This window comes from Tachypleus tridentatus, chromosome 2 (assembly GCF_004210375.1).
Source record: "Tachypleus tridentatus isolate NWPU-2018 chromosome 2, ASM421037v1, whole genome shotgun sequence".
NCBI lineage: Eukaryota > Metazoa > Arthropoda > Merostomata > Xiphosura > Limulidae > Tachypleus > Tachypleus tridentatus.
The window spans coordinates 4402847-4429839 of NC_134826.1; the positions used below are offsets into that span (position 1 = coordinate 4402847).

The window sequence follows — 26993 nt, forward strand, 5'->3', positions numbered from 1 at the left end:
AGTGGCACCAAACAGATCTGTGCGTGTGTGTGTCACGTAACACCCTCAAACCGCATCGACTTCTAAGTGGCACCAAACGGATCTGTGCGTGTGTGTGTCACGTAACTCCTTCAAATCGCATCGACTTCTAAGTGGCACCAAACGGATCTGTGCGTGTGTGTGTCACGTAACTCCTTCATACGGATCGTTTTGATTCCGGGAGTTACATAAAGGCAGAAATTTCCACCCCACCCCTAGAGAAATCAGGGGCTTTTCCGAAAACCCTTGTCTTAATCTGCTGGCTTCACCAAATTCTAAATAATGCCAAAGAAATCGTGTTGACCCAATGGTTTATACAGGGGTAAACCCTTTTCACCAGCCCATTAGGAAACTCGGGTGTTTCGCGAAAACATTTTTACAGGAACTGCCCGAAAGAGGACCCCAAATTTGACACTGATTTATATTGGAACATGTAAATAAATTAAATAAGTAAGCCTGGTAATTACCGTTCATAAATCGGTTAGATAAATTAAATTTACATCATGGTGGCAGCGGCCCGGCATGGCCAAATGGTTTAAGTCGTTCCACTCGTAATCTGAGGGACGCAGGTTTGAATCCCCGTCGCACCAAACACTCTCGCCCTTTCAGCCGTGGGGTCGTTATAACGTTACGGACAATCCCACTATTCATTGATAAAAGAGAAGCCCAAGAGTTGGCGGTTGGTGGTGATGAATAACTGCCTTCCTTCTAGTCTTACACTGTTAAATTAGGGACGGCTATTGCAGATAGCCCTTGAGTATCTTTACGCGAAATTCAAAACAAGCAAACAAATCATTGTGACAATGATCATTAAGCTGAAGAAAGAACTAGTATTGAAAGTATTATAGAGGCCCTCTATATGTGGGCCATAATGAACTAGTATTGGAAGTATTATAGAGGCCCTCTACATGTGGGCCATAAGAAACTAGTATTGTAAGTATTATAGAGGCCCTCTATATGTGGGCCATAAGGAACTAGTATTGTAAGTATTATAGAGGCCCTCCATATGTGGGCCATAAGGAACTAGTATTGTAAGTATTATAGAGGCCCTCTATATGTGGGCCATAAGAAACTAGTATTGTAAGTATTATAGAGGCCCTCTACATGTGGGCCATAAGGAACTAGTATTGTAAGTATTATAGAGGCCCTCTACATGTGGGCCATAAGGAACTAGTATTGGAAGTATTATAGAGGCCCTCTATATGTGGGCCATAAGGAACTAGTATTGTAAGTATTATAGAGGCCCTCTATATGTGGGCCATAAGGAACTAGTATTGTAAGTATTATAGAGGCCCTCTATATGTGGGCCATAAGGAACTAGTATTGTAAGTATTATAGAGGCCCTCCATATGTGGGCCATAGGCCCATGATTTCGCTAGTCTCCAGATAAACATCCCATTTATTTACATCAAACCTTTTTAACTCGGTAAAGCTGATTAATCAGATACAATAAACTTATCTTGTAACTAGTGAAAACAATCTTTCTAATTGTGATTTCTAGACTCTCGGATATTATCATATCATATCAATCCTCGAAATAAAGTCACTACATGACTTTCTTGCAGGATTACATCTAAGTTATGAATATCAAAGGTTCTTACAGTTGTGCTTATACCATTCTGTTTTTATAACAACAAATCAATATTGTTATGTAAGTTAGTAAAAGTAATTATCGACATCTTTATTGTTACTTACTATAAATGCTGTAGTTGTTCTCACTTTTTTAAAAATGTGGTATATCTGTATACTTGTACTGGTATAAACCGTGTTTCAATACCCGGGATAGGCAAAGCCTTTTGTGTATCTTTGTGTTTAACAACACTTATTTTTAAAAAGATAAAATGTGTACATTCCGTTTGTGTTATTTGAAAAGTCGTTTTTAAATATTAAAAGTTATGTCACAATTCCTTGTTAACAGGGTCTATGTATGTTTTAAGACATTGAGTTATCATAGCTTGCGGGGAAATATTTACATCTACAAGTCACCTGGTAGCTAAGCAGTAAATCTAAGGGCTTATAATGCTAAAAGTTGGATTCAGATGCACGAGAAGAGCAGATATAAGATAGTCTTTACTGTAGCTTTGAACAAAATAGAAAATCTTTTAAGAAGCCAGATTTTATATAAAAACAATTGAAATATTTAACTGTGCCGTATTTGATGAATTGAGTCTGTACAAGGTATTCATTAGTTAGAAACATCAATTTGTGTTCATCTAGTATCTGAGTACACCACAGATTTCAGTAACCCTAGCTTCAGTGAAGACTTACTACTGTGACGCAACCCTGAAAAAACGCCCATTGTCACGTGAAGAAGCAGGCCTGGTTTGGTACTTTATAGCGCAAGAAGAAGGCATTCTGTTCGTCTCCCTGAGGCAAAAATTATACGGGAAATTCTTTACTTCACCCATTCCTTCGACCAACAAGCTGTTCAGCTCCTACGTCACAAATACCAGAAACATCAATCAAAAGATATTGCCCAATGTCCAGAAAACAAGGAAAGGAGAATCGGGGAAGGCCAAAATATATATCGAACTGGCAAGCCTTGTAAAATTCTACATATTCAAATTAGTTAAATGAATTTAAATCTAGAATTATGGATGTTTAGGTCTGGAGTCAAGAAGAATGGAAAAACCCAGATTTAGGCCTAGCGTGATAAAGCTTGCAAGGACTGGTTATAAAAGAAGATGTCAACTCCTCTTCGGTATGAACACCTCCTGCAGTAGCATCGAAATCATCCAACTTTCCCGTTAGGATTTTTTTCGTTTCAACAAAGACTGCATTCCTCGAGGTAAGATTCTAGCTCATTATTAATAATACCTAAACATAACTGATTTTTAACTGGTAATAAAGCTTTTTTGGGAAAAAACTTGAAACTCGGGGCAAAATAATGAAACCTTTCTTAAAGATAAACTACTAGAACATCTCACGAAGATAAATTTACAATTTTCACGATGTGAATATAGCGAAAGGTTCTCAAATGAACATGAAACGTTAGTTCTGAATCTAGTTCCAAAGTATCTAAAGTTAGAAATTTTGTGTATGTGATCTTACAACATGTTTTATATAAAATAATAATTTTGAAAACAATTTCCTTACAGGAAATATAATATCTGTAGTAAATATATATAAATATATGCTCCAGGTGCACTATTTGTGTGGCCCGCCATGACCAGATGGGTTCGACTCGTAATCTGAGGGTCGCGGGTTTGAATCCTCATCGCACTAAACATGCTTGCCCTTTCAACCGTGGGAGCGTTATAATGTGACAGTCAATCCCACTATTCGTTGATGAAAGAGTAGCCCAAGAGTTGGCGGTGGGTGGTGGTGACTAGCTGCCTTCCCTCTTGTCTTACACTGCTAAATTAGGGACGGCTAGCGCAGATAGTCCTCGAGTAGCTTTGCGCTAAATTCAAAACAAACAAACAAAATTAGAAATGTAACCACAGCAACGGCTACAAGTGTATAGAATCACTGGAAGTTCAAACTTTCAAACTAAAAAAAAAAAACTAGATAAAATAACGAATTAATAACTACGTTTTAATGTTTGTTCGTTTTCGAATTTCGCACAAAGATGCACAATAGAATATCAGTGCTTTGTCAACCACGAATATCGTAGCTCGAGTTTTATCACCAATATCAAAGGTAAATCGTATTATTTAATTTAAAAATTACATTAGGTAATTAATGAATATAGAAAGTGTTTCGGTTTACTTTGTCTGTTAGGCTTACGTTTTAATGTTATTTATTCTACGTTTCAGACACAATGAACAACAAATTAAATATTGTTCTTACTTTGGTCGTCGTTGTTCTGGCCACAACTTTAGTGGAGTCGTATCCTCGTCGAGGGTTTGGAGGATTCGGAAATAGGTTTGGTGGCGGAGCTGGAGGTGGTTTTGGAGGTGGTGTTGGTTTTGGCCAAGGAGGAGGTGGTGGTGGAGTTGGCTATGGTGCTGGGTTTGGTGCCGGCTTCGGCGGTGGTCTAGGCGGTGGACACGGTGGTGGATTTGGAGCAGGATACGGTGGAGGATATGGAACAGGATACGGTCGCTAGTTTCGACAAGTGAATTTGTTTAACGTTATTTATGGTATGTTTACTTATATCCTCATTACAGAGCGAGCAACATTAAAAAGTCGTAATAAAAAAAGTTGTGCTGTAATGATAAATAAATAAATAAAGATAAATAAATGTAATATATTGTAAACCCGAAACTATAAATACATCAAGTGACATAGTTTGCTGACTACGAAAAGTAGAAACAGGGCTTTGACACCCGTGTCGAGCAGGAAATAGATGACGTTTTTGTGTAGCTTTGTCCTTAACTACAAACTAACTCTAAATACTTTGTCATTCAGAAAGTCGTAACTAACTAGCTTTTAATTTTCTGGTTGGAGAGTATATTTAAAAGTGATGAAATGACACCCGCAGATGACTTAAAATTTAGAGTTTATGAAGCGCAGTCAGTCTACTAGTAAAACAAAACACAGATAGTGTGTTACATAGTTTTTATGTTAATAAAACAAAAAATATTCTTTCTTATGGTAACCTCGACTCGTAATCTGAAGGTCACAGGTTCGAATCCCGGTCATAAAAGAGAATGGTCTTTTCAGCCGTTGGTAAAAGAGTAGCCAAAACTGTGGCTGTGGGTGGTGATGACTAGCTGCTTTCTCTTACGCTGCTAAGTTAGAAGCGGCTAGCGCTGATAGCCTTCATGTAGCTTTGATTGAAATTCAAAACAAACAACCTTATGATAATTTAAATCTCCGTTCTCATAAAACTTATTGATTTATATTAAAAATCTAGTGTCTTATCTGTCTATCCTTTACTGCATAACTACTTTTTATCAGATAATAAATTACTGATTTCTTACTAGCATATGCACCACTATGATTTCTTCTTACTATCATATGCACCACCATTTTTGCAGAATTCATCTCGTGAACAAAAGGATGGGCATTAGAAGTCAACTTCTGCTGTGAAGAAACTATTTGATTAAAAATTCTGTAAATTGTATTTTGTGTCTTGTGTGAAATAAATACATATATATTATATACGTTATATATATACATCACAAAGACTGTTTATTTATTAATCTCTCAAGAACTACAAGTGTCTGTTTAATTATTAATTTCTAAAGAACTACAATGTTCTGCTTATTTATTGCTCCCTAAATAACTACAAGTGTCTGTTTAATTATTAATTTGTAAAGAACTACAATGTTCTGCTTAGTTATTGCTCCCTAAATAACTACAAGCGTCTGTTTAATTATTAGTTCTTAAAAAACTGCAAATGTTTCTGTTTTAATTCTGGAACAGAATTTCTAAGAGTTTCCAAAACAAAGATAAACAGCATATTTCAAGTGAATATAAAGTAAAAGTAATTACGTTAACTCTACATATTTAATATAAAGTAAAGAAATTACGTTAACTGAACATATTTAATATAAAGTAAAGGAATTACGTTAACTGTACATATTTAATATAAAGCATTTTTAATGTGACAGGGATTCGAACCGGTGATCCTCTGTTAGGAGACGAGCGCCCCTAAACACCTAGCCATGCCGGGCTCCCTACTGATTGTAAAACTAACTATAAAAATTAAAAGGTACAAAGAAAGGTGAATAAAAACAAATAAAAAACATGTCAAACTGCACGTGGTAATAATAATTAAAAATTCATTAATTACATTCAAAACTGACCAAACACCAAACATCTTCTGTCATAGGTTTGTATAATCAGTGAACTCAAATAGCTATAAACTCATATCTACATTTAGGAAATTAATGAATAATGTCTTCTTTTAAACTCTGTATTTAGTGAAGTAGTTAGACAGTCCATGGGGTCACTACAGCTATAAACTGACAGCTAAATCAATTGTTGTATAATTATAAGGTCAAGTTACAGCAAATCAAGTTGTATGTTCTGTGTCTTGTTACTGACGTAAGTATTAAAATAACTGACTCTCTTCTCTCTCACATTTTAATAAATATTTATGTACTTGACACAACTATACTAGCTCAACGAATAAACTTTAGATCTGAAAAGGAATATTCCTATTTTAAAGTTATGCATTAGTTGTGAATATCTCTATCAAAGACTATAAATAGATAATTCGTCTTTCTGTTTAAAGATGGCGTTAGACGATGTAAGTATCAACAGTGTCTCCTAAGTAATGATACTTAAATAACCTAAAATTACATCCGACCACAAACTGTGAAGACAGAACGTGTCAAGATGAGTCCTGTCGTTCTTAGTAAACACTTGTTCCATTGGAAGAAAGTTTATTATCAAGGTTCAAAGACAGAAAAATATAACATGTTGGATCGTAAACAGTCTTTACTGTTCTTATACGTAGTTTTGTGGATAAGTAATTTCCGTTTCTGGATATCTGTGAAAAAGAAGAAATAAAAGAGATTCATTTGTCTATTAATAAAATATTATATAATTAGCAGGCATTATTTACTGTCTTATTTCTCCTAAATGTTCATTAAATGTTAACAATTTCCTCCACTTTGTTTTAACTGGTAGATATCACTTGAATGTGTTATTTATCTCTCGTTTCAAGACTTATAGATACTTTACTAAACATTGTGAACTGGACACATCAATATATATTATATCAAATCATATATTTAATCCGATGATCGCGCTAGACATGCAACAAGTAGAATCGAAACTTATCTCCAAACGTGCTTCCCTTTTAGTCGTGAGGGCATTATAACTTCAACCACACTATTTGTAATAACGTTCGCCAATAAGCGTATATTTAAAGAGTTGGCAGAGGGAGGTTTTGACTATCTGTCTTCCCTCCAGTCTATCACGTCAGTTCAATTGACAAAGATGACAAACAAGTAGATGTATTTGTTAAAGAACACCTTATGTCAAGTATAATAAAATAATTACAGTATTAATAAAATAGATCATTATGTGATATAATATGCATTGTTTAAAGCTATTTCTTAAAATATACCATTATATGAATGTTAAAAAATTCATTACTAAATGTTCATAACATTACTGTGAGATTATGAAAGTTTTGGGTTGGTTTAATTGTCTTCTCCGAACTGTATACCCTTCTCCGCCAGTGGTTCAGCCTCATGTCTGGGAGATAATACAGTGCTAAAAAACGGGTTTCCATACTCATGGTGGGCAAAATACAGATTAACAAAAAAACAAACACATAATTTAATCACCTATAGGACAAAGTGTAAACATTCCTTGTGGATAAACAATTAAACAAACATTTGTTTTTTTTACATCTCTATAAGTACTAATTTCAAACAACAAAAATGCAGCTTACAAAATGTTCAACAAACAGTTGCTTCAGAGTAGAAGTTGTCTTACGTTCATCAGGTCGCTTTCGGGTACAAATTTCTTCAAGATTCATGATAAATATAATCATTAAAAGTTAACAGTATCAATATACCAGCTCTCAAATCAGATAAACTTACTATAAGTAGTATTAGTAAATGTATCTATTCATATTAGCGTCTATATAGACCAAGTCAGTCTACAATACTAAATCTTACACCTGTGAGATTCTAGACGTTGACAGATTTTCCTTTCGTTGATTAGGATTAAAACGAGGGCCAAACACTAAATCTAACCTATTTCTGAATCTTCCAAATCCTCGTACTAAAGTAGTGGTCAGAACAACGATGAACAAAACGAGAAAAAGAGATACGTTGATACTTATGATAGTGATGTCTGAAAACTTGTTCAAAACTAGATCAAGAGATATGTTGATAGTTATGTCTGAGGACTTGTTCAAAACTAGAACAAGAGATATGTTGATAATTATGTCTGTGGACTTGTTCAAAACTAGAACAAGAGATATGTTGATAGTTATGTCTGAGGACTCGTTCAAAACTAGAACAAGAGATCTGTTGATAGTTATGTCTGAGGACTTGTTCAAAACTAGATCAAGAGATATGTTGATAGTTATGTCTGAGAACTTGTTCAAAACTAGAACAAGAGATCTGTTGATAGTTATGTCTGAGGACTTGTTCAAAACTAGATCAAGAGATATGTTGATAGTTATGTCTGAGGACTTGTTCAAAACTAGATCAAGACATATGTTGATAGTTATGTCTGAGGACTTGTTCAAAACTAGATCAAGAGATCTGTTGATAGTTATGTCTGAGGACTTGTTCAAAACTAGAACAAGAGATATGTTGATAGTTATGTCTGAGGACTTGTTCAAAACTAGAACAAGAGATATGTTGATAGTTATGTCTGAGGACTTGTTCAAAACTAGATCAAGAGATATGTTGATAGTTATGTCTGAGGACTTGTTCAAAACAAAAACAAGAGATATGTTGATAGTTATGTCTGAGGACTTGTTCAAAACTAGAACAAGAGATATGTTGATAGTTATGTCTGAGGACTTCTTCAAAACTAGAACAAAAGATATGTTGATAGTTATGTCTGAGGACTTGTTCAAAACTAGAACAAGAGATATGTTGATAGTTATGTCTGAGGACTTGTTCAAAACTAGAACAAGAGATATGTTGATAGTTATGTCTGAGGACTTGTTCAAAACTAGAACAAGAGATCTGTTGATAGTTATGTTTGAGGACTTGTTCAAAACAAAAACAAGAGATATGTTGATAGTTATGTCTGAAAACTTGTTCAAAACTAGAACAAGAGATATGTTGATAGTTATGTCTGAGGACTTGTTCAAAACTAGAACAAAAGATATGTTGATAGTTATGTCTGAGGACTTGTAGCTAGTCTGCCATGACATCAGAGCTCCACGAATTGGAACCAGCACAAATCTGTCTTTGTTTGTTTTTTATTTTCGGCCAAAGCTACTCCAGGGCTATCTGCGCTAGCAGTCCCTAACTTAGCAGTGTAAGAATAGAGGGAAGGCGGCTAGTCATCACCACTCACCGCCAACTCTTGGGCAAATCTTTTACCAACGAATAGTGGGATTGACCGTCACATTATAACGGCCCGAGGCTAAAAGCACGAGCATGTTTGGTGAGACCGGGATTCGAACCTGCGACCTTCGGATTACGAGTCGAACGCTTTAACACACTTGGCCGCACAATTGTTATCAACTGTCTCACCACGACTATAATTACTACTGTCAGTATGAAACACTAATTCTTTACTTCTATGCAGTTCATGGTAATTTATATTTAAATATTACTAAACATAACGTGAACATTTCATTTATGTAGAACCGTTTATTTTCACTATTTAGTATAATGTAAATACATGGTAACAGTATATTATAATTGACTGTTATTATGATAAATGTTTTCCACCTCTTCATTATGGGCCCGGTATGGCCAAGCGTGTTAAGGCGTGCGACTCGTAATCCGAGTGTCACGGGTTCGCATCTCGGTCGCGCCAAACATGCTCCACCTTTCAGCCGTGTAGGCGTTATAATGTTACGGTCAATCCCACTATTAGTTGGTGAAAGAGTAACCCAAGAGTTGGCGGTGGGTAGTGATGACTAGCTGGCTTCCCTCTAGTCTTACACTGCTAAATTAGGGACGGCTGCCGCAGATAGCCCTCGAGTAGCTTTGCGCGAAATTCAAACAAACAAACAAAACAATCTTCATTATGGACATTGATGACGTGTTGAGAAAATGAAGTCGTCTTCCGCTATTTACAGAAACACTCTCGACTTGTGATGAGGTGAGGATATTTGTATTTCCTAACACTCAAAGTTTAGCTAGTTTGACATCAGTGTTAACACAAAGTACGTTATAATGGTTGTCTTATTTTGTGTGTGTGTTTTCTTACAGCAAAGCAACTCTTTGCTGTGTCCACTGAGGGAATGAAACCCCTGATTTTGGTATTGTCCATCTAAATACTTACAACTTTACCACCAACTGGACTTCTTCCATTAACTTTTGAAAGTGAAATGCAGATGTATTATGGAACATAGTGTGAAAAAAGCTATGAGCACTCTATAAATTGAATTGGTACTTTTACAAAATGTGTGTACGTGAAAGAAGTTTGGAGCTGTGTGTTGGTTATCAGCTACCTGCAGAAAAACAATTATACATCGTCATTCAGAGTGCATATTCACCTTGGTCCAGATGAGAAAGGAGGATATTTTGATCCATTATGACTACCTCCAAATAATCATAAGAAAATTCATCCAGAGAAACTGTCGAATGTAAACTACAACAAAAACCATTGAAGGACTGAATTCGTGTGTGTATGTGTATGTAACAGAGAGAGTGAACAGTGTTGTATATATAATATGCTCATTATAACATGGCCAAGAAAGTTCAGTCCTCAAAGCTTTATTAAACAAAATGCAAGTATTGTTATTTTATAATAGTGGTTAAACATATTTATTATATAGTAAAATTAAACTTGTTATCTCAATCAAATAAAGTATAACAGCAGATTTGTCCAAATCCATCAGACAGTAAGACTGTTTTTATAATACTGGTTTTAATACGCTTAAATTAAGACAACAATGATGTAAGTATATGCGGACGTATAGCGTCCATTGTTGTAAAACACATGAGATACGCGTGAAATAAAATATTTTGTCAAATGCGACGTTCGTTATTGTTGTCGACATGTGTCAAAACAAAGATGCAAAAATATGACATTGAAATCTTTGTTCACGATTCTATTGTAACACCTTTTGATGTAAATAAGTCCTTAATGGATTCTATTGCAACACCTTTTCATGAAAATAAGTCCTTAATGGATTCTATTGTAATACCTTTAGATGTATATAAGTCCTTAATGGATTCCATTGTAACACCTTTAGATGTAAATAAGTCCTTAATGGATTATATTGTAACACCTTTTGATGTAAATAAGTCCTTAATGGATTCCATTGTAACACCTTTAGATGTAAATAAGTCCTTAATGGATTCTTTTTCTTATGCAAATCGGAGTACAAGATCTTTATCACATGAAAATTCATATAATGTTAAAGGATATAATTTGTCCAGATTTTTTATTACAATTATGTTTGTTTCCAATTTAGTACAAAACTTCAAGAGGGCTATTTGTTCGAAATGTTCCTAATTTAACAGTGAAAAATCAGAAGAAACCCAATAAGTTGTCACAACCTAACACCAAATTTTGGGGTATTATTTTAAAATGAATAGTAGGATTTACCGCCACACTATAACGCTCTCATCCTCCAGGTGAAAAGGTGATCATGTTTAGTTGGACAGGAAATTGAGGTCCGGCATGTTCTCTCTTTCTCGATGTTTGGGTATGATGTTCGTACCATAGAGGGTCAGGTTCTCTTTGACCTCTTACTTTCATTGTTATTTTTGAATTCCACGCAAAGGTACGCGAGGGCTCTCTGTGCTAGTCATCCCTAGTTTAGCAGTGATATCCTAAAGGGAAGGCATCTAGTCATCACCACCAAATACTTAGAACACTCTTTCACTGATGAATAGTTATATTATAAGGCCCCTCTTTCTTAAAGGACTATATAAATAAAAATGATTAGGAATTATATAGAACTAATGAATTAATGTTTTATACTCACTATATTAATTATAGTGACGTTGAGACACGTTGATGAAATTTGCATTGGTTTCACAAGAACTGGTGGTGGGTGTTGATGACTAGTCATTTTTGGTCGAAAAGGACCACTCGACCTAAGCAGATAAAACTGTGAATGACAGTCCTGATGAAGAACCACTTTCGTGTTGACACTGACATCTGCGTAAGTAAACTGTTGTGTTATAAGTAGTGTTTGGATGGGTGGTCGTGGTGGTTACCAGGTCTGCAGTCACAGTATAATATGACACCCATTGCTGTGACGTGGATGTTCTTGTAATGACCCCGCAATTCCGGTGACTTTCAGAAAGAGGATGTCTTTTTAGCTAGGTACAGACATTTATAATTTGTTGCTAAGACGTGTATAAAACACTGAAGTTCCAGTACAAATGGTATTGGAGAAATAGACAAGTAGTCTTTATTAAGATTTCCCTCTGACACAAGTGAATGGAAATCTTGCAGGTTGAGTTTAATCCATATCAACAAATTAAATTATGATCCAACTCATTAATATCGAAACTAAATGACTATCACGATAAGTTCGAAACCCAATAATATTAAACATTCGGTTGAAGAGATAGCTTTGATTGTTTGTGGGGTACTGTAAAGTTACTGATATATGTCCTTTATGATGTAGTTAAGAGTTCTACTATATGTCCTTTATGATGTAGTTAAGAGTTCTACTATATGTCCTTTATGATGTAGTTAAGAGTTCTACTGTATGTCCTTTATGATGTAGTTAAGAATTCTGATATCGTCCTGTGTCAAGTTTGGTAGTTATTGATCGAGAATTGTAGAAATGTTTAAGAATCAGATGGCTGAAAGTTGCAAACAGATAAGCTAGTTTTATTGATCATATTATAAAGAGTTTTATGTGTCCAATATTATTTTAGATTATTCAAAATATTGAGTTGATGTAATTTTCATTTTCCATGTGTGAAATCAGCCACATCCTCACCTTAAATACATTTGTGTCTGTTTTGAAAACTTTTATAATTTTGTTCAATGTTCAGTGGAAACACTTTATTAATAAATAAACAGACACAAGGACTATCTGCGCTAGCCGTCCCTAATTTTGCACTGTAAGACTGGAGGGAAGGCCAACTCTTGGGATACTCTTTTACCAACGAATGGTGGGATTGACCATCACATTATAACACCCCTACAGCTGAAGGGGAGAGCATGTTTGGTGCGATGGGGATTTGAACCTATGACCCTCGGATTAGGACTCGAGTGCCTTAACCACCTGGTAATTTCTAGAAGTGGGTTTTCTCGACATCACTGATAAAAACAGGCACTTTTAGTCCTTTATGGATTAATAAAACACAGTCTTGTTTGATATATATCTTCACCTATTTATTTCACACAAAGAACAAAATACAATTTACCGAATGTTTTATCAAATAGTTTTATCACAGTAGAAGTTGACTTCTATTGTCCATCCTTTTGTTCTCACGTTCACGAGAAGACTTCTGCAAATTGATAGTAAATATAATATTAATAAGCCAGTAATTCACTACGTATCTATATAGCGACAGATAGACATATAACAAGACAATTTTAACAGAGTAACTGACTTATTTAAATAAACTTCTGTGTTCAGTGATTCCAGTATTTAACCTTAAATAAACTTCTGTTTGCTTTGTTAACATGAACATTATACAGTAAGCCACCTGTACTATGTCTGTAAAGGGAATTGAGCCCGAAACCTTACCATTATAAGCTCTTAATATGAATGTTGAGTGCCCAGAATGTTTCATTAAAAAAAATCACAAGGACCGTTTTAAGTAAAGTAAAATTAATAAGTTTTAACTGGTATTTTTCTTCTTAGATGTAAACTACAGTACCGTTAAAATATTACCATGTTGATTTTTGTGATTTACTGGAAAAATAAAAAAATACTTTTTACAGTTGTTAATCTAGCTTCCTTCTTCTGGTTTTTACTATTATAACATTATGTATGTTTAGCTACACTGATATCAACACACATAATCATTACATTAAATAACTGTCTTATCCGTACAGTTTAATGTTTTAATAAGGTTTTTAATGTTGGTAATGTTAAAACTATCCTACAAATTAATAAACGAGGACGTAATTTAACATACCATAAATAACTTTAGGCAAGTCGACCTAGCCATACTAGCGACCATATCCTGTTCCATATCCTCCACCAAATCCTGCTCCAAATCCACCACCTTGTCCACCGCCTTGACCGCCGCCGAAGCCGGCACCAAAGCCGGCACCATGGCCACCCCCGCTACCACCACCGAAGCCGGCACCAAAACCAGCACCATAGCCAGCTCCACCACCTCCTCCTCCTTGGCCAAAACCAACACCACCTCCAAAACCACCTCCAGCTCCGCCACCAAACCTATTTCCGAATCCTCCATACCCTCGACGAGGATACGACTCTACTAAAGTTGTGGCCAGAACAACGACGACCAAAGTCAGAACAATATTTAATTTGTTGTTCATTGTGTCTGAAACGTAGAATAAACAACATTAAAACGTAAGCCTAACAGACAAAGTAAACCGAAAACATTTCCACTCTGTAACATTATATTTTTAACATATAATTGTTAAATAACTGTTTTCCATTGTTTTTGAGTTTGGAAGCTTGAATTTACAGCGTTTCTATACACTTGAAATCCTTGCTATAGTTAAACTTCTGTAGTTTTACAAACTTGAGAGATTAGAAATAATGCACACGTGTTTTAGTATCATTATGTTAAATCTAACGTGCTACTTATAAGAATTTCGGAGACAGTTTTCACATTCGTATGAGGACTTTATTTGGTGTTTATTTATTTAAGAGAAACAGTTTAACTAACATTTTGTTCTCGGTTTACTTAAACAATTAAACAGCAACAACGATTACGTCACTTTAACAACAACAACAACAAATACTCTGAATAGCCTGACAAACATTAGTTGTTGACTGGGTGTTTTCTTTGTTGGACACAATAACAGTAGAATTATTATATATATTGATACAAGAAGTACCATTATAATAAGTAAAAGTATTTTTTCATCCGTATTTAAAAACTGTTTTATATTCTTTTCCCAACACTTTCAAATATATTTTTTTGTTTATAATTTTCACTATTTTACCTGATATCTCAAGTTATTATCTGTTGGTTCTCTGAAAATTCAGTACAAGTTAAATTACCTTCGTTTCAATTTAAACTTATATATTATCACTAATAACGTATAAGATCATATTACCTCTAGAAAGCAGACTTTGTTTAGATGAGAAACTTACGATGTTGCTGCGGGTGTTCATACCGCTGACGAATTAACACCTTCTTTTATACCTCTGGTCTCTCTTTTTTTATTCCTTATCCTTCACCTGTGTTAGGGGGATTTTACCAACCAAAATATTATTTGTACATTTCGAACCTGACAGACTGAATTAGTTTTTTATAGGTATTCGATATCTGCGTTAACCATAGGTTTTTCCCAACCGTCCATTTATTGTCGTCAAGACACACACTGATATTAGAAGTACTCGTGTTATCAAAACAGACATCTAAACAAGATAGTGATTACGTTATTAAATACAGGAAGAACAGAAGGTAGTCGCTCTAGGTATTAATATTCCTGTAGTTTCACGTCTGTGGGTAGGAAAGGTGAGTTGGGGAATACACACGACGAGAACGATACATGTTTATTAACGAGTCAGATGGCTTTGGTTGAAGATTATGACGTAATCTTGGGTAATCACTGATACAAACAGAAGTACTTATCACTTACTGATTTTGATGATTATGTTCAGCCTCGAAACCAAAATAGTGAAATCAGAGTGAAAGTTTGTTACTTCTAACACTATTTAATAAATAACTACTAGGATATGAACCAGGATCAAACCAGTCAGTAATTTCACAACTTCTATGAACTGATCTGTTTCTTTATATACGTGCAGCTCTGATGGTGTCGTTTACATATTCATTTATTGTTTACATAAAAATATTTTGTTTTATTACCTCACTCACTAAACTACATACACCTGACTGGTCTTCCCGCTGGACTGTGAATACTAGGGTCAGCTTTGAGTTCGTGGGTGCCTTGTGAGCGTGACGACCAAATTCTACTGTTCCTTCACAGTTAACAGTAGGTGTTTCTCGTTAGCTCTAGTCCATCCTTTTCAAATTAGGAACGACTAGCACACTAACCCCTTTTACATGTGTATATAAATAATTCAAAACAAAGACCAAAATTGTTTGAGGTAAAAACACTTCTGCTTCCAGAATTTTCAGAAATATGAATCTAGTGCCTACAGTTACCATACAAATAAACATCTTTTTTTCTACTCGGTGATAAAGGATTCTCTGTTTGCACAAAACTACACAATGGGCTATCTGTACCGTGTCCAACGGGTAACGAAACCCGCATTCTAGTGTTGTAAGTCCGCAGACGTACCGCTGTACCACTAGGGGGAGCCAGTGATAAAGGAGGATGGCTTCACAAACACGACTTTTAGTATGTCCTGCAGATGAAACGTGTAATCTTTCAAGATACAGTTGTATAAAGATCAGTTCTAGCAGCTGAGCCACAGTTATTGCATTAAAAATATATCATACAAAAATAACTAGCTTAAACAAGTGAATAATGGCTTCTAATAAACACAAAGTAAGACAACCAAAGTAATGTCCAAGTTTAAATCATCCACAACAATCACTTCTCCTGTTTATTTCTACAACTGAAGTACTTTAAATTAATAACATCATCCATGACACATCTCACCAAAATTTATTTCTTCGACACAAAAGTAGTAGTTAATAACATAGAAACTCTATTGTACATCATAAAGGACTTATAGTAGAACTCTTAACTACATCATAAAGGACATATAGTAGAACTCTTAACTTCATCATAAAGGACATATAGTAGAACTCTTAACTACATCATAAAGGACATATATCAGTAACTTTACAGTACCCCACAAACAATCAAAGCTATCTCTTGTACAGAATGTTTAATATTATTGGGTTTCGAACTTATCGTGATATTCATTTAGTTTCGATATCAGTGAGTTGGATCATAACTTAATTTGTTGATATGGATTAAACTCAACCTGCAAGTTTTCCATTCACTTGTGTCAGAGGGAAATCTTAATAAAGACGACTTGTCTATTTCTCCAATACCATTTGTATTGGAACTTCAGTGTTTTATACACGTCTTAGCAACAAATTATAGATGTCTGTACCTAGCTAAAAAGACATCCTCTTTCTGAAAGTCACCGGAATTGCGGGGTCATTACAAGAACATCCACGTCACAGCAATGGACGTCATATTCTACTGTGACTGCAGACCTGGTAACCACCACGACCACCCATCCAAACACTACTTATAACACAACAGTTTACTTACGCAGATGTCAGTGTCAACACGAAAGTGGTTCTTCATCAGGGCTGTCATTCACAGTTTTATCTGCTTAGGTCGAGTGGTCCTCTTCGACCAAAAATGACTAGTCATCAACACCCACCACCAGTTCTTGTGAAACCAATCCAAATTTCATCAACGTGTCTCAACTTCACTATAATTAATGTAGTGAGTATAAAACATTAATTCATTAGTTCTATATAATTCCTAATCATTCCGGGCCCCATAATGAAGAGGTGGAAAACATTTATCATAATAACAGTCAGTTATAACATACTGTTACCATGTATTTACATTATACTAGATAGTGAAAATAAACGGTTCTACATAAGTGAAATGTTCACGTTATGTTTAGTAATATTTAAATATAAATTACCATGAAATGCATAGAAGTAAAGAATTAGTGTTTCATATTGACAGTAGTAATTATAGTCGTGGTGAGACAGTTGATAACAATTGTGCGGCCAAGTGTGTCAAAGCGTTCGACTCGTAATCCGAAGGTCGCGGGTTCCAATCCCGGTCTCACCAAACATGCTCGTGCTTTCAGCCTTGGGCCGTTATAATGTGACGGTCAATCCCTCTATTCGTTGGTAAAAGATTTGTCCAAGAGTTGGCGGTGAGTGGTGATGACTAGCTGCCTTCCCTCTATTCTTACACTGCTAAGTTAGGGACTGCTATCGCAGATAGCCCTGGAGTAACTTTGGCCGAAAATTAAAAAAACAAACAAAGACAGATTTGTGCTGGTTCCAATTCGTGAAGCTCTGATGTCATGGCAGACTAGCAACAAGTCCTCAGACATAACTATCAACATATCTCTTGTTCTAGTTTTGAACAAGTCCTCAGACATAACTATCAACAGATCTCTTGTTCTAGTTTTGAACAAGTCCTCAGACATAACTATCAACATATCTCTTGTTCTAGTTTTGAACAAGTCCTCAGACATAACTATCAACAGATCTCTTGTTCTAGTTTTGAACAAGTCCTCAGACATAACCATCAACATATCTCTTGTTCTAGTTTTGAACAAGTCCTCAGACATAACTATCAACAGATCTCTTGTTCTAGTTTTGAACAAGTCCTCAGACATAACTATCAACAGATCTCTTGTTCTCGTTTTGAACAAGTCCTCAGACATAACTATCAACAGATCTCTTGTTCTAGTTTTGAACAAGTCCTCAGACATAACTATCAACATATCTCTTGTTCTAGTTTTGAACAAGTCCTCAGACATAACTATCAACATATCTCTTGTTCTAGTTTTGAACAAGTCCTCAGACATAACTATCAACATATCTCTTGTTCTAGTTTTGAACAAGTCCTCAGACATAACTATCAACATATCTCTTGTTCTAGTTTTGAACAAGTCCTCAGACATAACTATCAACAGATCTCTTGTTCTAGTTTTGAACAAGTCCTCAGACATAACTATCAACATATCTCTTGTTCTCGTTTTGTTCATCGTTCTTCTGACTACAACTGATATTTTCACTATGGGCTGTCTGTACTGTGCTCACCATAAATATCAACATCAGTTTTTCGGCAGTGTGATCCTCCCGATTTATGGCTGAGCCACTGGGAGGGCTACACAGTTCAGAGAAGACAATTAAACCAACCCAAAACTTTCATAATCTCACAGTAATGTTATGAGCATTTAGTAATGAATTTTTTAACATTCATATTATGGTATATTTTAAGAAATAGCTTTAAACAATGCATATTATATCACATAATGATCTATTTTATTAATACGGTAATTATTTTATTATACTTGACATAATGTGTTCCCTAACAAATACATCTATTTGTTTGTCATCTTTGTCAATTGAACTGACGTGATAGACTGGAGGGAAGACAGATAGTCAAAACCTCCCTCTGCCAACTCTTTGAATATACGCTTATTGGCGTACGTTATTACAAATAGTGTGGTTGAAGTTATAATGCCCTCACGACTAAAAGGGAAGCATGTTGGAGATAAGTTTCGATTCTACTTGTTGCATGTCTAGCGCGATCATCGGATTAAATATATGATTTGATATAATATATACTGATGTGTCCAGTTCACAATGTTTAGTAAAGTATCTATAAGTCTTGAAACGAGAGATAAATAACACATTCAAGTGATATTTACCAGTTAAAACAAAGTGGAGGAAATTGTTAACATTTAATGAACATTTAGGAGAAATAAGACAGTAAATAATGCCTGCTAATTATATAATATTTTATTAATAGACAAATGAATTTCTTTTATTTCTTCTTTTTCACAGATATCCAGAAACGGAAATTACTTATCCACAAAACCACGTATAAGAACAGTAAAGACTGTTTACGATCCAACATGTTATATTTTTCTGTCTTTGAACCTTGATAATAAACTTTCTTCCAATGGAACAAGTGTTTACTAAGAACGACAGGACTCATCTTGACACGTTCTGTCTTCACAGTTTGTGGTCGGATGTAATTTTAGGTTATTTAAGTATCATTACTTAGGAGACACTGTTGATACTTACATCGTCTAACGCCATCTTTAAACAGAAAGACGAGTTATCTATTTATAGTCTTTGATAGAGATATTTACAACTAATGCATAACTTTAAAATAGGAATATTCCTTTTCAGATCTAAAGTTTATTCGTTGGGCTAGTATAGTTGTGTCAAGTACATAAATATTTATTAAAATGTGAGAGAGAAGAGAGTAAGTTATTTTGGTATTTACGTCAGTAACAAGACACATTTTGTTTTGAATTAAGCACAAAGCTACACAAGAGATATCTGTGCTCTGCCCACCACGGGTATCGAAACCCGATTTTTAGTGTGTCCGCAGACATACCACTGTGCCACTGGGGAGCGACAAGACACAGAACATACAACTTGATTTGCTGTAACTTGACCTTAGAATTATACAACAACTGATTTAACTGTCAGTTCACAGCTGTAGTGACCCCATGGACTGTCTAACTACTTCAATAAATACAGAGTTTGAAAGAAAACATTATTTATTAATTCCTGTTATGTCGATTTGAGTTTGCAGTTATGAGAAATCACTGATTATACAAACCTGTGATGGTTTGTGTGATCCAGTTGGACAAATATCATGTTTTCAGCAGCAAGTTTAATATTTCCTGTTAAGTTAATGATAATTGATGTATGTTGTCTGTAGAGTCCACACGTAGATCAATAGTCAGTTCAATTATCACACTAATTACTGTGGTAGCAAATGACTGGTCAGTTTTTAAACTACGAACCGCACTTTTATATTGGCATATTTAATCTTTATTGGCAGGTTAATGGTCAGTTAAGGTCGAAGTCCAGCCTAATGATTGTCTGTCGATCAATGGTTAGCTTGGTAATCTTTGGTAGTTCAGCATTACATTTCATTATCTATGGAAGAGAGTTAATGTCATGAAAAGGCTGCAAGTCAGAGGCCAATTTTATGACCATGCTTCACGATAGGTATTTAATTGGTCAGTTTGATTGACATATGCATTACAATTTAAGAAATTTCTTTGTTTCTTTTAAAACACAAAGTCACACAGTGGGCCATCCGTGCTGTGCCCACAAAGATTATCGAAACCCGATTTCTAGCATAGACTTATGTCTAAACTCATAACGGTAAAATACACTTTAGCCTTCAAGTTATTAGCTGATCCGGCTTAGGTTTAAACCAACTTTGGATGATGAAAGACATAGATAACAATATTTTGTGCTCGGTCTGTTATGAAGAAAATTAATGAGTATTTTATTTAAAAAGTACCAGATAAAAATGAACTCTATTTAAAAACCCTATTTAAGTTATGTATGTTGACAGATCGTAAACTGTTTTGTTACTGATGTGTATATACAATATTCGCTGAACAAGATAGAGTGTTCAAATTGATCGTAAAATCCATGTTTTAACATCCTGATGTTTCGATACAACACTCTCATGTGAACATCATAGAATTAACGAACGTTCTAAGCTAATGTTATTTACGTTTTATGTCAATTTCTTAGCACAGTTTAAAAGTGTAAATTAACATTTAGTATTATGTTTTATATGGAATTAGCTGGAGTTCCCATTCCTTGGACTCGTGAAATAAAACTTCATTTGTAACGTGGAATAGGAAATTGTCCTTCTTTATTTGTTCTTAACATGATAAACATTAGACGGGTAAACAAAACACAAAGAGGTACCAGTACTGACAAGAAAGATCTACTGTTTTCAAGAATTTTATTAATATAGACAGAGAGTTCTTAACCTCCCTCCTCCTGGTCTTTCTGATGTTTTGATAAATAAATTAACAGACACTTCTAGTTCTTTATGGATTAATAAACACAGTCTTGTTTGATATATATCTTTACCTATTTATTTCACACAAAGAACAAAATACAATTTACAGAATGTTTTGTTGAATAGTTTCCTCACAGTAGAAGTTGATTTCTATTGTCCATCCTTTTGTTTTCACGTTCACGAGAGGACTTCTGCAAATTCATAGTACATATAATATTAATAAACCAGTAATTCACTATATAAACGTATCTATATAGCGACAGATAGACATATAACAAAACAATTTTGACAGAGTAACTGACTTATTTACATAAACTTCTGTGTTCAGTGATTCCAGTATTTAACCTTAAATAAACTTCTGTTTGCTTTGTTAACATGAACATTATACAGTAAGCCACCTGTACTATGTCTGTAAAGGGAATTGAGCCCGAAACCTTACCATTATAAGCTCTTAATATGAATGTTGAGTGCCCAGAATGTTTCATTAAAAAAAATCACAAGGACCGTTTTAAGTAAAATAAAATTAATAAGTTTTAACTGGTATTTTTCTTCTTAGATGTAAACTACAGTACCGTTAAAATATTAACATGTTGATTTTTGTGATTTACTGGAAAAATAAAAAAAGACTTTTTACAGTTGTTAATCTAGCTTCCTTCTTCTGGTTTTCACTATTATAACATTTGTGTTCACAGTTGTTAATCTAGCTTCCTTCTTCTGGTTTTCACTATTATAACATTATGTATGTTTAGCTACACTGATATCAACACACATAATCATTACATTAAATAACTGTCTTATCCGTACAGTTTAATGTTTTAATAAGGTTTTTAATGTTGGTAATGTTAAAACTATCCTACAAATTAATAAACGAGGACGTAGTTTAACATACCATAAATAACTTTAGGCAAGTCGACCTAGCCATACTAGCGACCATATCCTGTTCCATATCCTCCACCAAATCCTGCTCCAAATCCACCACCTTGTCCACCGCCTTGACCACCGCCGAAGCCGGCACCAAACCCGGCACCATGGCCACCCCCGCTACCACCACCGAAGCCGGCACCAAAACCAGCACCATAGCCAGCTCCACCACCACCTCCTCCTTGGCCAAAACCAACACCACCTCCAAAACCACCTCCAGCTCCGCCACCAAACCTATTTCCGAATCCTCCATACCCTCGACGAGGATACGACTCTACTAAAGTTATGGCCAGAACAACGACGACCAAAGTCAGAACAATATTTAATTTGTTGTTCATTGTGTCTGAAACGTAGAATAAATAACATTAAAACTTAAGCCTAACAGACAAAGTAAACCGAAAACATTTCCACTCTGTTACATTATATGTTTAACATATAATTGTTAAATCACTGTTTTTTGTTTTAATAAATAACATTAAAGTTAACAAATAAAGTTCATATAAAATTAAAACATTTCTAAGCAACGTTTACTGTCTTGTTTCATATTCACTTTGTAAAATGCATGATTTTTATTTGTTTTCCTTTCACACTTAATCAATAATGTCTCATTCTTATTGGTTCTGGAACTTAAAAGTCTGAGCTACCCTTTTTTCTATATTCACCTCTTCTCAGAGCACATTTAACAGTTCACATGTCAAAGTTTATAGTTTGATCTTATCATATTTAAATCTTACATAAAACTGACAGTTAACAGTTAGCCCTGTTGTAAGCCCATCGTATGCTACAAATCACAGTTAGCCCTGTTGTAAGCCCATCCTGTTTCTATTGTTATCACATTTGTATACAACTCTGCTATCAATAGTTTTTTTTTACAATATTTATTGATATTTTTAAAGGATTTGCCGCCCAGTGGCTCAGCGGTATGTCTGCGGAGTTACAACGCTAAAATCCGGGTTTCGATACCCGTGGTAGGCAGAGCGCAGATAGCCCATTGTGTAGCTTTGTGTTTAATTTTAAAACAACAAAAACAACAATTTAAAGGACGTTGGAATATATAATACAGGCCCGGCTTGGCCAGGTGGGTTAAGGCGTTCGACTCCCCGTCGCACCAAACATGCTCGCCCTTTCAACCTTGGAGGCATTATAATGTGACGATCACTCCTCTCATACGTTGGTAAGTATGCGAGAGTTTGCGGTGGGTGGTGATTACTAGCTGCCTTCTATCTAGTCTTACACTGCCAAATTAGGGACGGCTATCGCATATAGCCCTTGAGTAGCTTTGAATGAAACTTAAAAAAACAAATATGTATAATACATGTTTTCCTTAATTAATCGCAAACATTTATTTCAAATGTCGTTCGAAAATAAGTTCCATTTGCTAAACCTTACATCTTCGTACCAATAATAAAAACTTTACCTGAAGAAGTGCACGCAGCTGATCTTCTGTGTTGATTTCTGTGCTTCTGCTGAAGTGGTACCAAAGAAGACCTAACATCTCCTTTTATACAACTTAGAGTTTGAAAAACTAAAAAAAGAATTTCCCAAAATCGACAGAAAAAGAAATCCACCTATGGTCCGAATTTTTTCTTTGTAGTTTTGGGTTTTCCCGTATATCTTGAGGACATAAAGCTTCATTTATCTTTAGTGTTACCGGTGTTATGAGACATGACATAGACACATTAAAGGCTGTGTGATTCGTCAGGTTAGCATCATCAAGGTTGTACGGGTATCTTTGTTCTTCGGGGTGACTACAGGAAGTTGGAGGGGGAGACAAAGTGAACACGTCGGTGTTAGTCTTAGCATGACGAACACCAATGTTTCGAGCTCCATTTAATCAGACTTCAGGTTACGACGATAAACCTAGTTTTCGACGACCTCTAACGTTAGACAAACGGAATATCAGTTGTCATAACTTTATAAGTTTAAGATGTTAAAAAACGAGAAGCATTTTTATTCTTCTAACAGATTACTCGTAAAAAAATTACCTTTGTAACAAATATAATAAATGCTACTAAGCACCAGAAATAGATTACGTGACTCAAGAGTTATTGTTTCTTTATAAACGTTTTCCAGAGTTAACATTAATTTTTAGCAGATTAATTTACGTGTTTTATCTTTTATTGTTCATGCGCCAGGTGGTTAAGGTACTCGACTAGTGATTTGAGTGTCGCGGGTTCGAATCTCCGTAACACCAAATATGCTCGCCCTTTAAACCGTGAGGGCGTTATAAATCTTCGGTCAATCCTACTATTCATTTGTAAAAGAGTAGCTCAAGAGTTGACGGTGGGTGGTGATGACTAGCTGCCTTCCCTCTAGTTTTAAACTGCTAAATTAGAGACGGCTACCGCGATAGCTCTCGTCTACCTTTGCGTAAAGTTAAAAAAAACATCTCAGCTTAGCCCACCGTGGGTATCGAAACCTGATTTTTAACACAATAAGACCTCAAACGTACCACCAGGAAAGAAGAATCAAAAGATGATATAAATATCCATCTATAAAACTGATACAACGATGAATTGTAATTAATATGATATAAATATCCATCTATTAAACTGATACAGCGATGAATTGTAATTAATATGATATAAATATCTATGTATAAAACTAATACAGCGATGACCAGTAATTAACAAGATATTGTTTGTTTTTTGATTTTCGCGCAAAGCTACACGGCGGCTATGTGAGCTAGCCATCCCTAATTTAGCAGTGTGAGACTAGTAGGAAGGCATCTAGTCATCACCACCCACCGCCAACTCTTTTACCAATGAATAGTGGAATTGACCGTCATATTATAACGTCCCCACGGCTAAAAGGGCAAGCATGTTTGGTGCGATGGTGTAATTAAAGTTAATTTTTCTTGTGATAGTTGTATTTAGAATGCTCCATTTCTTTCAATGGTATTTAGAATGCTCCATATCTTTCAATGATATTTAGAATGCTCCATATCTTTCAATGGTATTTAGAATGCTCCATATCTTTCAATGGTATTTAGAATGCTCCAATTCTTTCAATGATATTTAGAATGCTCCATATCTTTCAATGGTATTTAGAATGCTCCATATCTTTCAATGCACATTTCAATCATTAAAAATTATCTAAAAAATCCTTTTAACACTTGTTTATCCACCATAAAATAATTTAATGTTTAAAAGCTGTAACACTACAGCGTGTGAAAATCTTTTAATTTGAAACTATTTTATTATAAAAACTGGTCCTCTAGAGAGAGCCGTTATTGGTTGCCATAACTCAACTCCTTTACGTCAGATATTCAAATATCAGCTAGGCCTGAAAAATGCTTCAACTTGATTGTTTAGAATTTCGCGCAAAGCTACACAAGAGCTATCTGCGCGTGCCGTCCCTAATTTAACAGTGTAATACTAAAGGGAAGACAACTAGTCATCACCACCCACCGCCAACTATTGAGCTACTCTTTTACCAAGAAATAGTGTGATTGATCGTAACTTTATAACGCCCCCACGGCTGAAAGGGGTGCGTGTTTGGTGCGATGGGGTTTCGAACTCGCGACCCTCGGATTATGAGTCGAGTGCCTTAACCGTCTGGCCATGCCAGGGCCTGCTTCAACTTTACGCAGATGTTATCACACATACAGAAAAAGGCACGTATATTTTATTCTACATTATCGCACACTTCAGAGAAAGGCCTAATGCTGAAACATTGAGCAAATAAAAAAACCTTGTAATAATCTCTGGAATTCGATTTTTTTACTTACTTTTAATTATAAACACTACCCTCCAGTCAGCATTACGTAAACCCTTTAGATGCTCAGTAGTAAATCTTCAGGGTAATAATGTTAAAACCGGCTTTCGATACTCCTTATGGGCACATCAAAGACAGCCCATTATGCAACTTTGCGCTTAACATTAATTAATATAGAATGTCCATGTCAGCAATGTCCTTACTTTTATTCTTCATTTCACTTTCCTCCTTACAATCGAGGCTTTGTATGTCATTTAGTACGTGTTTAAGCGTGTTTATAACCTTGGTTATGACACAGTGAAAAATGTTCTACTTGGTGGAAAGTTATATTATATAGGTAAGTGTTTAAGTGTGTTTATAACCTTGGTTATGACACAGTGAAAAATGTTCTACTTGGTGGAAAGTTATATTATCTAGGTAAGTGTTTAAGTGTGTTTATAACCTTGGTTATGACACAGTGAAAAATGTTCTACTTGGTGGAAAGTTATATTATCTAGGTAAGTGTTTAAGCGTGTTTATAACCTTGGTTATGACACAGTGAAAAATGTTCTACTTGGTGGAAAGTTATATTATCTAGGTAAGTGTTTAAGCGTGTTTACAACCTTGGTTATGACACAGTGAAAAATGTTCTACTTGGTGGAAAGTTATATTATCTAGGTAAGTGTTTAAGCGTGTTTATAACCTTGGTTATGACACAGTGAAAAATGTTCTACTTGGTGGAAAGTTATATTATATAGGTAAGTGTTTAAGTGTGTTTATAACCTTGGTTATGACACAGTGGAAAATGTTCTACTTGGTGGAAAGTTATATTATCTAGGTGAGTGTTTAAGCGTGTTTATAACCTTGGTTATGACACAGTGAAAAATGTTCTACTTGGTGGAAAGTTATATTATCTAGGTAAGTGTTTAAGTGTGTTTATAACCTTGGTTATGACACAGTGAAATATGTTCTACTTGGTGGAAAGTTATATTATCTAGGTAAGTGTTTAAGCGTGTTTATAACCTTGGTTATGACACAGTGAAAAATGTTCTACTTGGTGGAAAGTTATATTATCTAGGTAAGTGTTTAAGCGTGTTTATAACCTTGGTTATGACACAGTGAAAAATGTTCTACTTGGTGAAAAGTTATATCATCTAGGTAGTGTTTAAGCGTGTTTATAACCTTGGTTATGACACAGTGAAAAATGTTCT

At 35.0% G+C, this 26993-nt stretch overlaps 2 protein-coding genes and 1 long non-coding RNA gene across 6 annotated transcripts; 1 reads left to right on the forward strand and 2 right to left on the reverse strand.

The window, feature by feature from the left end:
* Nucleotides 1–2610: 2610 nt before the first annotated feature.
* LOC143237391 (uncharacterized) lies at nucleotides 2611–6463 on the forward strand. Of its 3 annotated transcripts, none has more exons than XR_013020052.1 (3): nucleotides 2611–2806; nucleotides 3777–4103; nucleotides 4890–5074. It is a non-coding gene; the product is annotated as an uncharacterized LOC143237391 (long non-coding RNA). The 3 variants fall into 3 exon arrangements; XR_013020051.1 differs by lacking the exon at nucleotides 4890–5074 and adding an exon at nucleotides 6146–6463 and having other exon boundaries at nucleotides 2613–2806; XR_013020048.1 differs by having other exon boundaries at nucleotides 2649–2806; nucleotides 4944–5074.
* Nucleotides 6464–12845: 6382 nt separating this feature from the next.
* On the reverse strand, nucleotides 12846–14947 carry LOC143237413 (uncharacterized). Of its 2 annotated transcripts, none has more exons than XM_076476650.1 (3): nucleotides 14743–14947; nucleotides 13623–13997; nucleotides 12846–12986 (listed from the first exon to the last, which is right to left on the reverse strand). In XM_076476650.1, exons 1-2 carry the CDS (start codon nucleotides 14798–14800, stop codon nucleotides 13657–13659), a joined length of 399 nt encoding a protein of 132 aa, XP_076332765.1. In that variant the 5' UTR covers nucleotides 14801–14947; the 3' UTR covers nucleotides 12846–12986; nucleotides 13623–13656. The 2 variants fall into 2 exon arrangements, with proteins under 2 accessions (XP_076332765.1, XP_076332769.1); XM_076476654.1 differs by having other exon boundaries at nucleotides 14629–14755.
* Nucleotides 14948–21215: 6268 nt separating this feature from the next.
* Nucleotides 21216–23656, reverse strand: LOC143237424 (uncharacterized). Its single transcript, XM_076476666.1, has 3 exons — nucleotides 23504–23656; nucleotides 22055–22429; nucleotides 21216–21356 (listed from the first exon to the last, which is right to left on the reverse strand). Exon 2 carries the CDS (start codon nucleotides 22422–22424, stop codon nucleotides 22089–22091), a length of 336 nt encoding a protein of 111 aa, XP_076332781.1. The 5' UTR covers nucleotides 22425–22429; nucleotides 23504–23656; the 3' UTR covers nucleotides 21216–21356; nucleotides 22055–22088.
* Between the last annotated feature and the right edge of the window lie 3337 nt (nucleotides 23657–26993).